Consider the following 14,275-nt stretch of genomic DNA (forward strand, 5'->3'; position numbering starts at 1 on the left):
CACTCAGTCCTGGGTACCCCAAGAACTGTCACAATTCATGCTACCTAAATTGTCAGTGATTTGGGCCCTTTCTGTATTTCTAGAAACTAAGCTGAAAGTTTGATGGCTACAGCAGCAAAATTATACAATTCTGTAAATATACAAAATATGTGACGTTATTATGACTTTCATTATCTCCAACTTTAGTACCACATCTGCTTTTAGACAAAAGTTTATCAGATGTAAATATACTCTACCAACAGTTAAGTAAATACCAAAACAGTGAGAGAAAAGGTATGCTTTATTTGAGCTTCTTTTGGCCTGGATATAATCTCATTTAGATAAAAGAAAATTAAGGAAATAAAACTAAGAGCTATTGATTTCATCAAGTTTTACAGAATTTACAGACAAACAGGAGAAAACTCATGCCTATCTCATGAGCATATAACTGGATTTCTAGGTCAAAATTATCTCTCTTCCTTCAGTCATTGTATAACATGTTCTTATTATCCACTACCAAATTTTATATTTTTGCTTGTCAAAATAGCATCAGCAATGTAAACATCTGTTCCATATGTAAACTTTAAACAGTAAATGTGAACACATTAATTTACAAAAAAAAAATCAAGAACAGAGTATCACTAAATTTATTACAATTATGGCATATAATGCATAATACTGTTTCAACAAAAATTTGCAGCCTACTGAATTTATAACAAAAAGGAAGCAGAAACAAAAAAGCATATGTGTAGTGCCACACATCAGAGTAAATATTATTATAAGGCTATAACAAAAAAAATCTATGTATCCTAGGGAAAAAGTAAATTTTCTGGCTAAGACAAATCAAGACTACATTTCTAATCACTTCACAACTGTAGTGTAGGGTTTTTCTTAGAACAATCTAAAATGCATTGATATTATTCTTCTTTGCCTTGAGTATATTCATGTATGGTAGTGTTTGACAGTACTAACTGTAATAGCGTAGAATTACTGGCAGAGATATAACGTGGATTGTCAGGTTTACGCTTTGGACAAGAACTGATTTTTTTAAATTGTGCTCAAATTCTTTAAATGGAAAGGAAGGAAACAATCTGTTACCAAAAAAGCAAAGGTAAAAAATAAACATAAAGAAGTCAATACTTGAAAGAATATTTTTTTCCTAAATAATCACCACACAAACATAACTGATTGTTGAAGAAATTAAATGTTCTATAGACTAAGTCAGAAAGAGTGAGTTTATTTTATATGCTTTTTCTGTATCTTTGTTTGCTTTTTGTTCAAAATTAGTAAAGAGAAGTAGTCACAGGGCAATCTAGAAAGCCCAGTGCCACTATAGACTTCCTTTGTAATGTTTAACATGTCTTTGTAGTGCAAGGCAGAGTCACATTCTCAACCATTTAAAAAAATATCACATTTCAAAGTTATCCTCAATGGTCTAAAAATAATATATATATAAATCATCATGGTAACCAAAAAGACTTTGTTCTTTTTCCTCTAATTATATTCCATTAAGACATTTGCTGTTAACAAATGCTTTCTTGAAAACTACACCACTTTGAAATCTAGTTAGGCAGCTTGTGCATATCACAGCATTCTGTTTGCAGACACAATGAAAAGGAAAAAGAAAGCCGAAATATAGTTCAGCTTGTCAGTGTCTGTAATGTGTTGCATCATTTTTAGGCAGCACTAGAGACGGCAAGTTTCTTCAGATGATCCATAAAGACTTGCAAGCTGACATCATCAGTCAGAATGGGTGCTCCAGACTCCTCCAAGAGAAAGTAAAAACAAGGAGAATTCATTAGATTATATTAATTATGAAGCAAGTGTAGTTGGAAAAAACAATTTTTAATGCACAGTATGTTCTGTAAAATAATCTAATATTTTTAAAGGGCTTTACAAACATCATTTTGACAAAAATGCTAGATTGTAGGTTTACATACATTTAATATATTTGCATAAATTCAAGTATAAACCATCACAACTATATTCCTTCCCATTTTAAGCAGATTCTGCAACAAGACATAATGTGGGGAGATAATTAAATGTATTTGTGGGAAGCCTAAAGTTTTAGATAGCTGACAAATATTGAATATACATTTTATAGAGAAAATTAAAAAGTCATGCCATATGTCCGACACTGTTCCTATAAACTGGTTAGTCTCTAAGGTGCCACAAGTACTCGTTTTCTTGTTCCTATCTTAGTGCACCAAATAAGAAAAAATAGAAAGACAGAGGAATGCGTGTTACTACCACCACTAAATTAACTATGATTTAACACACACACCCAAAATATCAATGGGAAACAAGACAGCAAGCTGCCCAGGGCCTGATCCAATGCCCACTGAAGTCAAGGGGTATGTCTACACATTGATGTTCATGTCACTCCAATGTATAGATCTAGCTAGCTTGAGTACAGAAGCAGTGAAGCCGGGCAGCACAAGCTTCCAAATGAGTAATACATTCCAGGCAGGCTAGTATAGTCCATTGCTCCAGTACCCAGGCCAGCTCGGGAATGTCAACATAAGCTGTAATTACACCCCAGGATTGCACTATAGACATACCCAAATGGAGAAGTCTTTCCATAGACTTCAATGGATGCTGGCTCAGAGCTAAACAGCCGTTCCATTCTGCGATTCTTAAAACTGGTAATGATATCTAAAGGTCATACACACTGCAGAGTCAGGGATCAAAAAGATGCAGTCTCCCCATTTTTCTTTTCTTTGCTCTCTGACCTCAGGGAACAATTTGAAGAATTCCAAGAAGTTCCCTGTGAAGTGCTCATGGCAAAATACAAGCTTTCAGAGGATGAAATGAAAAAACTGAGTGTGGATATTGAAGAGACATATTTGCTTGGACTCACTTGGGAGAGAGCCTTAGAGAGCTAAGAAGTCAAGGAAACAGACAGTAAATTTTCAACATTTTAGTGTGAGCACTATTTTTAAAACACATACAAGTGGTTCTCTGATTTCATATCAGATCTGCCTATACTAAGCAATGAGCCGAGCATTAGAAAAAAATTGGCAAATTGCTCAAGTTTCCATGTAAAAAGGCCAAAACCTGTAGTACATAAAGAAAAACAACAGACCTGGCAGCTCTGCAAACATTAAGTAATTAAAGCTCACAAGACCTCTTAAGAAGCTCAGTCTCATTATACCCATTTTACAGAGGAGCAGGAGGAGCACCCCATAAACACCAGCAAAGCTGCCTCATTGTCCTCCCTCAAATCCCTCCTTAAAACCCTCCTTTGCTGTGATGACTACAAAAAACCTGAGAATAATTAGGCTGTGGTTGTGCTGAGGCCACTGCCTCTTATGCTGACCTATACTGTCTTCATGTACTCCCGCATCTATCTGTCTATTTGTCCATCTATGATATTTTTTCTTACAAACTGTAAGCTCTTTGAAGCAGAGACCATCTTTTTGTTCTGTGTTTGCACAGTGCCTAGCACAGTGGGGTCCTAGGCACTATAAAAATGCAAATAATAATACAGATGAAGAAAACAGACAGACCACAGAGGTTAAGGCCACATTTTCAAAAATGCTCACTATTTTGGGGTACCTGTCTTTGCATGCCTACCTTGACACAACTAAGATTTCATTTCAGAGACACTGAACACTCATAACTCCAACGAAAGTCAGTGAGCTGAATGGGTGTTTGTGACACTTTTCATGATCAGGAAACAGGTGTCTAAATTACAGCACTCAAAATTAGTAGACATTTTTTTAGAACTGGCCGAAGCCCCAAAGTGATCAGTGGCAGAGTCGGGTTTAGTAGTTTAGTCTGAATTCTCCTCTCCTTGTGCAAGGAGCAGCAACAGGATTACAAATAGACTGTCATCAAGGAGTGAGAGTGTGACTCACCACTCCACAATTTTTAAATTGGAAGAGAGCTCGACATCACCTAATAATCCAACACTAATGTAGCTGAAGACCATCTAGAGAGTAGCTCAGTAAACAACAAATCGAACACTGTCTACTGAGAATTCTGGGCTCTATAGTTTACCAGTGAGAAAACTAGCAAGGTTTCATTGTATGAAACTGAGAAGTACATGAAAATTAGCTTTGTTTTTGCACAGACTGAATATATAATTTCTATTCATTTAAAAACCCAGCACTGCGGCATGAAAATATATACAAAATTTAAATTTAACACAGGCAGATATATTGATGCCAAGAAGTTTGGCATTAGTAGAGACTTAAGAAATCGTATGCAGCTTTTTCTCTTAAAAACTGTAAAAACTGTCACCACCAAAGAAAGAGTACAGTTGAAAGCAGTGACAAGCACAGCTAGATATTATCTTGTACCAGTTCAAATTAAACTATTACAATTGCTTAAAGAGTAATTTGAAGATGTACTTTCAAGTAAATACAATGGAACTCTCTACTGAAATTTTAAGTTATTTTTTCTGAATATGTTTTAAATACAGTAAATGCACATACAGGGCCAAAGTCTGAAAAATCTTCACTTCCAATTAGATATTAAAGTGTAAACTATATGACTCATTGCCTCCTGAAATACGGTTTCAATGGTGTGCAGGTGCCCTCTTCAGGGCAACGTGGAGTATCAAATTTTATTGGTGATTTTCACCAATTCAGACATCAGCCAGAATTACAAGAAACAACCCACATAACTCAGGGAAAGGTTAAAAGCAAAATTAATTAAGTTTAAAATTGAAAAAAATGGCATGTATCACGTGATAAACGGACTAGTTTATTCGGCTGAAGTCTGTTTGCACAAGTAACTGAAAGCTAACCTTGCAGGAGTTCATGCAGAAATTATATAATACAGTGTCAATGGAAATGTGAAAAATTCTATTTTTACTTTGCAGCTGAGTCTATGTCAATAACATTGGCCTCAAATACAGTTACTTAGTTTTCAAATTGGGTCAAAGTTTGGTTTTGGTTACATTATAAATTTGGAGAAATACTTTGACATCTCGTTAATGTTTCGGACTGAATATGCCCTTTATCAGACTACTTGGCAAGAGCTTCTGCTGTTTTGGTTAACAACAGAAGCGTGTACATACCTAATGTCAGTACATTTTTGTTTGACAATGCCACTAACTTAGCATTTACCCATAGTTATATTTCTTTTCCTGTTATAAAGTTCAAAGCTGGAAGGGAGGGTAGGGGATTGGGGTGCAGAGCTGTTATGGCTGTAACAGAGTCAGAAAAGTGAATTGCTGTAGGTAGCCCTACCTCCTGAATTTCTCTATATTTAATAAGCTTTCTTCCTGGAGCTAGGACTTGAAAAGTTAATTTTCCTGGTTACTCAATGGCAGCCTGGACCATGGGAAACCCAAGTATCAATGGTAGGTTTCAGAGTAGCAGCCATGTTAGTCTGTATTCACAAAAAGAAAACGAGTACTTGTGGCACCTTAGAGACTAACAAATTATCAATAAAATCAAGTATCAATAAAATACTGGTTCACTGCCCCACCCTTGTTAAACCTTAATCTCAGAGTCTATCAGTTTGTAGGACAGTTTTCTGGCACTTTTTGGTGATCAATTCCTGAACTATATTGCTGAGATGAACAACAGATTTTTCTGGATGCAAAAAATTCTTTGCCCAAGGATTAGTGCCCTCTCATCAGCATTCTTTTCACTGTAAAGAATTTGAAGATAGTGTCTGATTTGGGAAGACATCTCAACTCAAGCCTAAGAGAAGTTTCCAAGCAGTAAACTGGACCAATTTTTTCGGGGGAATAAAGTAGCAATGATGCATCTTCTCTTTAATCTTGGTAGTTCTAAGTGGCGGCCAGGAATATTGTATTTTTTTCTCATTTCGTTTTAACTGTGGACATTACTGCCTGTATGCAACTAATATTTCACTGTGTCTAAAGCTGGGAAACTCTGAACGTAGAAAAAAAAATTCCCTCAAGCATATTCACCACTGAGATAAGCTTAGCACAATGTTTTGTATGCTTACCTGTCCCCAGGCATACATGTTGTTGTGAGTCTGAGAGGGATTGACTTTAGAAAGCAGGAAGCGGGCCTTTGAAAACATAAACCAAAGAGGAAATAAATCACTAAATTTAAAACAAAATAAATCTTGTAGCCACAGAATTTTACCTTGATTATCTGAAGCAAAGCATGCAGGGTTGTCATTTTCTTAGTATTTTCTTTTTGGTAAAGTTAAGTTTTTGTAGGGAAAAGTGAGTATGCTCTAAGTGACAGTAAATGTGAACCAAAACTTAAAGATCCCTGGATTCCATAGCAACATCACACAAATAATTTGAGATGTTGACAACTTTTCAAAGTTGTGGAAAATTTAATTTTTTTAAAGAAAAACCTAGTAAAATAAATGTAAATAATAGAATACTAAGAAATGTTTCAAAATCCAAAAACGAATGGAAGAATAATAGTGTCTAAAAAAGGGAACCAAGCATTAAACAAGTTACTTCTACAAACTTATTTCTGTCAGAATTTCAACCTCCTAATTGCTAAGTCACCATTTATATATCTATCCACTAAATTTATTTTAATAATTAAATGAACATTTATAGTATCTTTAATTTAGACACTAATGACACCTCATTTCTTAAATGTACACAATTCACTGTACCTGGCTTCCTCCATGCTCTGTATCAATGTACCGGGGCATTGGGAATCTGGAATGGAGAATTTCCTGGGCATCATCTATTGGAGCTTGTAACAGATGGCGAAAATTTTCATATTCTGGCATGTCTTGGTAGCCTGACTTGCGCCACTGAGCTATGGTCTAAAGAATAAAAAATTTAAAAAGCACTCATTATTATTATCATTTGTATTACTATCATAGTACCTGGGATCCCCAATCATGGACCAGGACACTATTGTGCAAGGTGCTGTACAAACACAGAACAAAAAGACAGTCATCCATTTTCACAATACAGTTGATATCAACAGGACTTTCAGAGGGGAATGTTCCAATGCTCACCTCTACTCTACCATTCCTGCCCTCTTGCTAGACTTTGCTCCCTCCAATATTAATACCTATTAACTTATAAAACTGACTCTCTAAACACAAAATCTAACAAAACGTGTATGTAACAAAAGCAGGTAATATAAACTTTTACTTTTGTGGCCATTGTCCTTGCCCATACTTTTGCCCACCTTTGTCTGTCAGGCTTAGCTGTGCTAAACAGTAAACTTGTCAGGTCAGGGACCAATCTTATTTCCTGTAAAATGTCATGCACACCTAAGGCACAGAATAAATAAATAATAATAGGAATAATGTGTCCAAAAGTACAAAAAAAAAAAAACCTTTTGCTGTTCTACATAAAAATTTAGCATGCTGATACCATGTAGGACAAGTTTTAGCTTGAGGTGTGCGGAAGAAAATGAACCTTAACCCCCTTGAAAAACAAGATTTATAACGGAAATAGCAAGTAATACCAGGTGCCACTATATTAAACCACATTAGGCCATAATCCTCCAAACATTTATATACATGTTTAATTTTATGCATGCAAGTAGCTCTATCGGGTTCTACTCAGGTAAACACAGTCAAGTACTGTAGTAAATGCTTGCAAAATTAGGGCCTTAGTTTGGTAACAGAATATTTCTACGATGAGCAGGATGTATACATAAGAATGACTGGATCTTACCTCTCCATGATAAATAAGGATCTGAAAAAAGGTGTCCATAAGAAGAATGCGATCTGGCAAAATGCTGCTGCTATCAAGAAGAACAGGCTAAGACAAAGGGGAAAAAATTCAGTTGAATATGGAGAACAGAGTAAACTAAGTATTTTATAAGCCTCTTTGAACAGATCACCAAATTTTAGGAAATGCTTTTCTTTAAAATTACTACTAGTTCTGCATCGTTACTTCTCAAAATTACATATCTACAACACTCATAATTTCATTTTAAAATTAGACTGCTTGATTCCAAATACACAATATTTCATGAACATGTAATGTAAAAAAGTAAATACGGAAGTCGAGAGTTGGGAGAATTATTTCATCACTGTGCCTTTGCTTTGTCTTTCAAACACCTCCATTTTATCAATACCATGTCACAGCAATTCCGGGCCTCAGAGCAGAACAGTCAATGAGCCCCCTAGAAAGGATGGCTGAGGTTTGATTCATGCAGGGTACGTTGGAGCCGGGCCCCACGTTGCTGCTGGCCAGGCGTGGTGCCACCACGTGGGCGTGGAGCTATCACATGCGGCGACTGGTACACACATGTAGAAGCCGCGGACGCAGGCTGCCTGACATTTAGGCGGTGCTGCGCCTGCACTTTTCGCCACTGCCGGTACTACCCTGTGCGCGCCTAGGAGCCCTGTGTCCTGTCCAGGTGATTTAAGAGAGACCGGGGATCCCAAGCCCTTTTAAATTGCCTATGCTCCTGGGCAACTGCCCCCCGCAAGCGGGCCCGCATGTCACTACTTTAAAGATGCTTCAGTGTGTAAAGAAACAGTTGTCATCCTGGAACATATTTTCCTTACAGCCTTACTTTTGCAATTAGATAATAGTACTATAGTATTGTCTATGCTGCTCTATATTCTGTATATTGAATACCTAGGCATATATGAATTCTGAGGTATTATTACTTAAAAAGGCAACTGGAAGGCTTTTAATGTGGCCACTGTGTGTTGATGTCATGTGAGGCAACAGGATATATCATGATAGAGATACCTCAAAGTATTGATTGTACAAAAAAACGGACAAAGAAAATTGTGACTAGACTGATGTTACTTCACCTACAGCTTCCAGCGCATCATCAAGGATCTACAACCTATCCTGAAGGACGATCCCTCACTCTCACAGATCTTGGGAGACAGGCCAGTCCTTGCTTACAGACAGCCCCCCAAACCTGAAGCAAATACTCACCAGCAACCACACACCACACAACAGAACCACTAACCCAGGAACCTAGCCTTGCAACAAAGCCCATTGCCAACTGTGTCTACATATCTATTCAGGGGACACCATCATAGGGCCTAATCACATCAGCCACACTATCAGAGGCTCATTCACCTGCACATCTACCCATGTGATATATGCCATCATGTGCCAGCAATGCCCCTCTGCCATGTACATTGGCCAAACCAGACAGTCTCTATGCAAAAGAATAAATGGACACAAATCTGACATCAGGAATCATAACATTGAAAAACCAGTAGGAGAACACTTTAAGCTCTCTGGTCTCTCAATAACAGACCTAAAAGTTTCAGAGTAGCAGCCGTGTTAGTCTGTATCTGCAAAAAGAAAAGGAGGACTTGTGGCACCTTAGAGACTAACAAATTTATTTGAGCATAAGCTTTCGTGAGCTACAGCTCACTTCATCGGATGGCAATTCTTCAACAAAAAAACTTCAAAAACAGACTCCAATGTGAAACTGTAGAACTGAAATTAATTTGCAAACTGGACACCATCAGATTAGGCCTGAATAAAGACTGGAAGTGGTTGGGTCATTACAAAACCTAAACCTAATTTCCCCAATACTAATTTCCCCCTACTGTTACTTACACCTTCTTGTCAAGTGCCTGAAATGGGCCACTCTCACTAACACTACAAAAGTTATTTTTCCCTCCCTTGGTATCCTGCTGTTAATTGATTTATCTCATTAGACTGACCTCACACTTGGTAAGGCAACAACCGTCTTTTCATTTATTTATACCTGCTCCTGTATTTTCCACTCCATGCATCTGATGAAGTGGGTTCTAGCCCACGAAAGCTTATGCCCAAATAAATTTGTTAGTCTCTAAGGTGCCACAAAGACTCCTCATTGTTTTTATTTTGTAGTGTGGAGATCTAACCACATGAGAAAGCATGAAGCCATTATAACTTCACTGAAAAGACAGGGCCAAATTCACTGGCATACCTGGGTGCAACTTCATTGACTTCAGTGGAATTGCTTCACACACTAAGATTGAATTTGACTCAGAATTTTTCTAGATTACTAGCTTTCTCGAGCAGAGACTGTCTTGTATCTTATCTGTTCCAAATAATAAATTATTTAGTGTGTGTGTGTAAAATCATCCAAGTATTATTCTCTATGTACAAAAGTTGTTTTAAAATGTTTGCAGAAAGCTATTTGTTTCACTTGACTATTACTGTAGCTTCTGGTAAATCCATTTCAAAATGGAATGCAGGGTACTCAGGATATGGGATCTAATAGTTTGGGACTAATAAGTACTAAAGCTTTGGAAACTCGCCTACATTATATCTAAACTAGCCAGAATTCTTGGGTTTGCAAAATTGGCTGCAGTGTAACTAATAGGACTGCAATACGCTAATTAACTATAGTCAACTGTATGAGAATGGAGGGGGTCAGTTCTGGGTGAGATATATGGTAGGACTATGACATCACCTTTCATAAACAGCCTTGAAAATTTGTTTTTCCTAGTAATTGTGTAAAATCCATCACACCTACTAAAAAGTAAAACCTAGGGTTAAAAACAGGTTTATACCACGGGGAAAATCCTGATGTCATTGAAATCAAAGGCAAAACTCCCATTTGACTTGAAAGGGTCCAGAATTTCATCCCATGTGTCTTGGTTTGGAATGCCATCATACAAAAAAGCGAGTTATGCTCTTGAGGCTATTGTGCAATAATCAGATTTCATTGTTCACATAGCTGCCTTGCTCACAATTTTCTGTTTTATATAAAATACATTACACACACACACTTTCACAGGCGATGATGCATAAGGTTGTTTTAATACTTACATAAATATCTGCAACACAGCCATGAATACAAAATTCCACATCTAGTGCACTTTTGCCCTATAGTTGAATTAAACATTGTCATACCTCTGGAGGTCCACTGAAAGAGTAGGCATAGAGGATTGGTTGAATCATGATAAGTGACTGGGTTAGATCTTGACGCATGAAATGATGACGATAGTATGAACTCTCATCAGGGCTGTTGTTAAAGACTTGCAAGAAAGGGGACCTCCTTAAGTGAAACATAAACTGCAAAACAAAAAGTCCTACAGGGTTGGACAAATAAAGTGGAAAAAATATGTTTCCAATAAAAGTAACAAACTACTAGGTAGTGCAACATTACAAATGTACCACCCACAAAACTGCATCTCAAATAATTGAACGTTGCACTTTTCTATGAAAATAAAGTAAGGTTATTCTCAAAATGGGTAGGCACAAAAAGGAGAGTTTAACATCTCTTCACTCCCCTATATTTATACCTAAAACAGAATATTCTATACTGTTATAATCTTTACTAAAATAGCATGTGTAAATTAACTGTACAGTTTTTAGGAGTTAGTGTACTATGTTTTAAACACAGAAACTGGGCAAAGAGCAGTTTTACTATGAGAAGGAATACAATTATCATCAACTGCAAATTTGGACCTTTCAGTTCAAAATGGAAAGCCCAAACCCTTTATTGCTGGACCAATGTTTCTACACTGCAGCCAGTTTACGCTGGAGGTGCTTTGAGTTCAATGGAAAGTCCAGATTCAACAGGGTTTAATAGTGCTCTGGAAATGGTTATTTACTAAATGCACAATTCCTTTTAAGCTCAGCTGCATTAAACTAACAAAACATCAGTGAAGTGTTTCCTCATCAATTTAACATTTTTAAGTAGTACATGAAAGACATCACCAGAGCAATCCTGTATAGCATGAAATTTAAAATATTTGTGAATTTCTTTTTTTAATAGCTGTCCTCAACATCTATTTAATATTATTATTTGTATTACGATAGTACATAGAGGCCTCAGCTAAGAACAGTCCTCCATTATGCTAGGCACTGTATAAACACATTGTAAGAAACAGTCCCTGCCCTGAAGAGCCCTAAACTGACAAGAAGAAAGAGGGTGGAAGGGAAAGAGACGCACAGAAAGGTAGAGTGACTTGCCCAAGGTCACACAGCAGGTTAGTGGCTGAGCTGGGAAGAGAACCCAGGTCTTCTGATTCTGAGTCCCAATCCAATGTCCTATCCCCTCCACTGCCTCCTAAATCCATGCTTTTCCCCTACTCATTTACTCTTTACTTTTAACACTTTCTTTCTACTCACCTGTGGATAAAGTGAGAAGGTTTCTGAAAATCTGAAGGAGCTTGGATCATCTTTGTGATATTCTCCAAATTTCTGACACTGAAAGAAAAGAAAAATGAATCTAAATTTGTATGGCAGCTTTGTTTATGCCACTATTGTATTTTCAAATATTTCATTTCATTTCATCTATTTTATAATCAATATTTTTTTCCTTCCCCAAGTTTCCTTTACTGTACAAATGTAGTCCAGGATGAAACTTGATACAAATGCTCTTCTTGGCAAGTAATAATTTCCTTCCATATTGGGTTGTGGAGTTGGTTTTTTAAATCCCCAAAGAGGAATTACAAAATTAAATGTTCCCAGACAAAAATCATTATGACAGTTAAAGTTGTAAATAAATATCACTTACATGTGGGAGGCAAATTTAACACTACACTGAATAAAGTACTAGCTGAAAAAATTTCACCCACCTCCAGTCACAGTACAGTAAGACTGACATTACTAACAGAGACAGCTTAGAAAATGATCACAAATTTTAACTTTGGCAAAGGACTTCTCTAAGGATGCATTTATTTGGTGCTTGCATAAGGAGTTAGTGAAGCTAGAAATAGCTTGTTGCAACTATCTAGATGTAGTTTAACTAGTATACAGGCATTTAGACAATCCATAAGAAACCAATGGGGGGGCAAAAAAGGGGGAAATTTCAGATGGCTGTATCTACAGCCATTTAACCATATACACTTCTCAATATATGGGTCTGTCCTTCCCCAAGTGTAATACATTTCTTTTCATGTCTTATGTGTCCATCTTAACTGTGGTAAGCTACACTTCAACTTTCTCGGTTGCAAAATTAGGTTGAAATGCATACTTTTCTTCTTTCTCTCCACCCCCCACCCAGCTTTAAATTTCTACTCCCCAGAGCCAGATCTTTAATCTTATTTTAAACTTCTTGATACTTGGCTCCTTCAGAGCAGTGACTCTGTGCTGAGAGTTGAACACATACTATCTAAAATCTAACTATACTAAAATAATTCAAGTAGTTATGATTTTAGTTAGTAAAATAGGAAATCTTGGTTAGCGATGCATTCATGGTGGTGGTGGTGGTGGTGGTGAAGTATTCAGTCTCTCTGTATATAGTATTTACAGATTACCACTGGACATCTGAATTATTTAACAATGTAAAGTTGGAGAGAAAAAGTATGTCTTCTTACCAGTCGTATCAGCTGTCTGTCCAGCCACCTAAGTACATCAGGTCCTTCTTCTGTCTCTGCCCTATAAACTGCCAATCTGGCCATAAGAATGGCAGCTGCCTCTTGGTCAAAAGAAGCAGCAATGTTTTGGATCTGTGTCTGAGCATCTGCCCAGCTGTAAAATAAAGCAATAATTTTTACCACATCTAAAGGAAAAACATCCAGACTCAGGATATTCTATTAAAATTAAGGCAGTAGCATAGCTGTAGCAATTTCATAACAGACAAGCCCATGTTGGAATTCCAAGATCTTAGTTAGGGTGGACTCTTTACTTCCCAATTGCCCCTTCTCTTTTCAGAAATCTCCTAATTTTGAATCAAAATGCAGCTCCACCCACAAAAACATAATGTAATGTCACTATTATTATAAGTCATTTATATCAAAAATGCTGAATTATGAAAGGAAGGATACAGAAAAATGTTAAACTGAAAATTAATCTCACATTCTGATTCCTGCAATAATAATTTCCTTGTGCCCCTCTTCTAGGTCTTTGTGTCATTCTGTGCCCTAATTTTGGGCCCTTGCAGATTGTGAGGAATGAGTGTACTGTATGCACACAATGTCAGTTCCGTTGAGTACTGAGAAGATTTTAATTAAATATAATGTAATAAGTGTAAGTCAACCTGGGACTCATGCTAACAGTGATTGCCCACACCTCTTTTAATAAGGGGAAATCTACCACCAATTAAGCATGCAATAGTCTGCCCAGTACTAAAGAAAACATCACTCAGTGTTGCGAACTGCCTTCTTAATGTCTAACCTCCGTTTTCTAAGCAAGCCAATTGCAATGCTAATTGAACCCATGAAACTGCAGGTGAGGGTTTTGGTGGTGGAGGAGCAATTGTATATAATGACCTTCTGGATAGACCTAATATTCATAGATTTTTAGATCAGAAGGGACCATTATGATCATCTAGTCTGACCACCTGCAAAACACAAGCCATAGAATTTCACCCAGAGATTCTTGTTTTATCTACAAGGATTTGGGGCATTTCGGGGCATTTCCATTCAGCCCTGCAGCTTCTTAGAAATCGGATGCCTTATAGCTCTTCATCCAGAAGACATACATAGTGTATGAGGCACAATCCCATCCTTGCCATGT

General features: G+C 37.0%; 1 protein-coding gene across 2 annotated transcripts in view; it reads right to left on the reverse strand.

Annotated features, from left to right (window-relative positions):
* Nucleotides 1–262: 262 nt before the first annotated feature.
* The window catches only part of SEC23A (SEC23 homolog A, COPII component), a 49,712-nt gene continuing 35,699 nt past the window's right edge, over nucleotides 263–14,275 (reverse strand). For both annotated transcript variants that reach the window (XM_073349100.2, XM_073349101.2), the window contains 7 exons: nucleotides 13,135–13,288; nucleotides 11,945–12,022; nucleotides 10,721–10,882; nucleotides 7,568–7,654; nucleotides 6,544–6,699; nucleotides 5,908–5,973; nucleotides 263–1,745 (listed from right to left, as the gene is read on the reverse strand). In XM_073349100.2, coding sequence (XP_073205201.1) covers nucleotides 1,656–1,745; nucleotides 5,908–5,973; nucleotides 6,544–6,699; nucleotides 7,568–7,654; nucleotides 10,721–10,882; nucleotides 11,945–12,022; nucleotides 13,135–13,288 — 793 coding nt within the window. In that variant the 3' untranslated portion in view covers nucleotides 263–1,655. The remainder of the gene's footprint in view (nucleotides 1,746–5,907; nucleotides 5,974–6,543; nucleotides 6,700–7,567; nucleotides 7,655–10,720; nucleotides 10,883–11,944; nucleotides 12,023–13,134; nucleotides 13,289–14,275) is intronic.

Source organism: Lepidochelys kempii, chromosome 6 (genome assembly GCF_965140285.1).
Source record: "Lepidochelys kempii isolate rLepKem1 chromosome 6, rLepKem1.hap1, whole genome shotgun sequence".
Classification (NCBI taxonomy): domain Eukaryota; kingdom Metazoa; phylum Chordata; order Testudines; family Cheloniidae; genus Lepidochelys; species Lepidochelys kempii.